The 617-nt window shown below is 33.2% G+C and overlaps 2 protein-coding genes across 4 annotated transcripts in view; both read left to right on the top strand.

Moving 5' to 3' along the window:
* Positions 1-617, top strand: part of LOC106874433 (mutS protein homolog 5) — a 251,549-nt gene that overhangs the window by 195,461 nt on the left and 55,471 nt on the right. For all 3 annotated transcript variants that reach the window (XM_052970104.1, XM_052970105.1, XM_052970106.1), the window contains exon 7: positions 111-232. In XM_052970104.1, the coding sequence (XP_052826064.1) occupies positions 111-232 (122 nt within the window). The remainder of the gene's footprint in view (positions 1-110; positions 233-617) is intronic.
* LOC106874428 (growth arrest and DNA damage-inducible protein GADD45 beta) overlaps positions 1-617 on the top strand; it is a 371,959-nt gene that overhangs the window by 191,900 nt on the left and 179,442 nt on the right. The window lies entirely within an intron of this gene.

Consider the following 617-nt stretch of genomic DNA (forward strand, 5'->3'; position numbering starts at 1 on the left):
ATATATATATATATATATATATATATATAGTCCCACCCATGCTACCATGGAAGGCAGACATTAAACGATGATGATGATGATGATGATATGAATTTTTCCAATTTTTTCAGCTTTGGAAATTTGTAAACAGAGACTAATGTCTCTAGATCTAGCAACTATACCAAAACATTTCTTAGACAATGAAAGAGCTTTATATTTATCTTCCCTCATTCCATTTGACAATGTGTGTATGGTAAGAAAGGAAAATTATTTCGTATCTGTTGATTCAGTTTGCTTTTTATTCACTTAACCTAATTTACCTTATTTTGGTTTATTGTTCACTTGAAAGTTTGTGTTGTTGTTGTTGCTGTTTATATTATGGCCGTATCATCACACTAGGTGCAGGTGTGATTGTGTCATTAGTTTGCTTTTCAACCATTTCTTTCTGTTGTTTTATTTTTTTATTTGTTTCAGTCATTTGTCTGCAACCATGTTGGAACAGCACCCTTTTTTTCAGTCGGAAAAATCAACCCAGGACTTAATTCTTCGTAAGCCTAGTACTTATTCTATCAGTTTCTTTTGCCGAACCGCTAAGTTATGGGGACATTAAGACACCGACATCAGTTGTCAAGCGATAG

The sequence above is a fragment of the Octopus bimaculoides genome, chromosome 8 (assembly GCF_001194135.2).
Source record: "Octopus bimaculoides isolate UCB-OBI-ISO-001 chromosome 8, ASM119413v2, whole genome shotgun sequence".
Taxonomy (NCBI): Eukaryota; Metazoa; Mollusca; class Cephalopoda; order Octopoda; family Octopodidae; genus Octopus; species Octopus bimaculoides.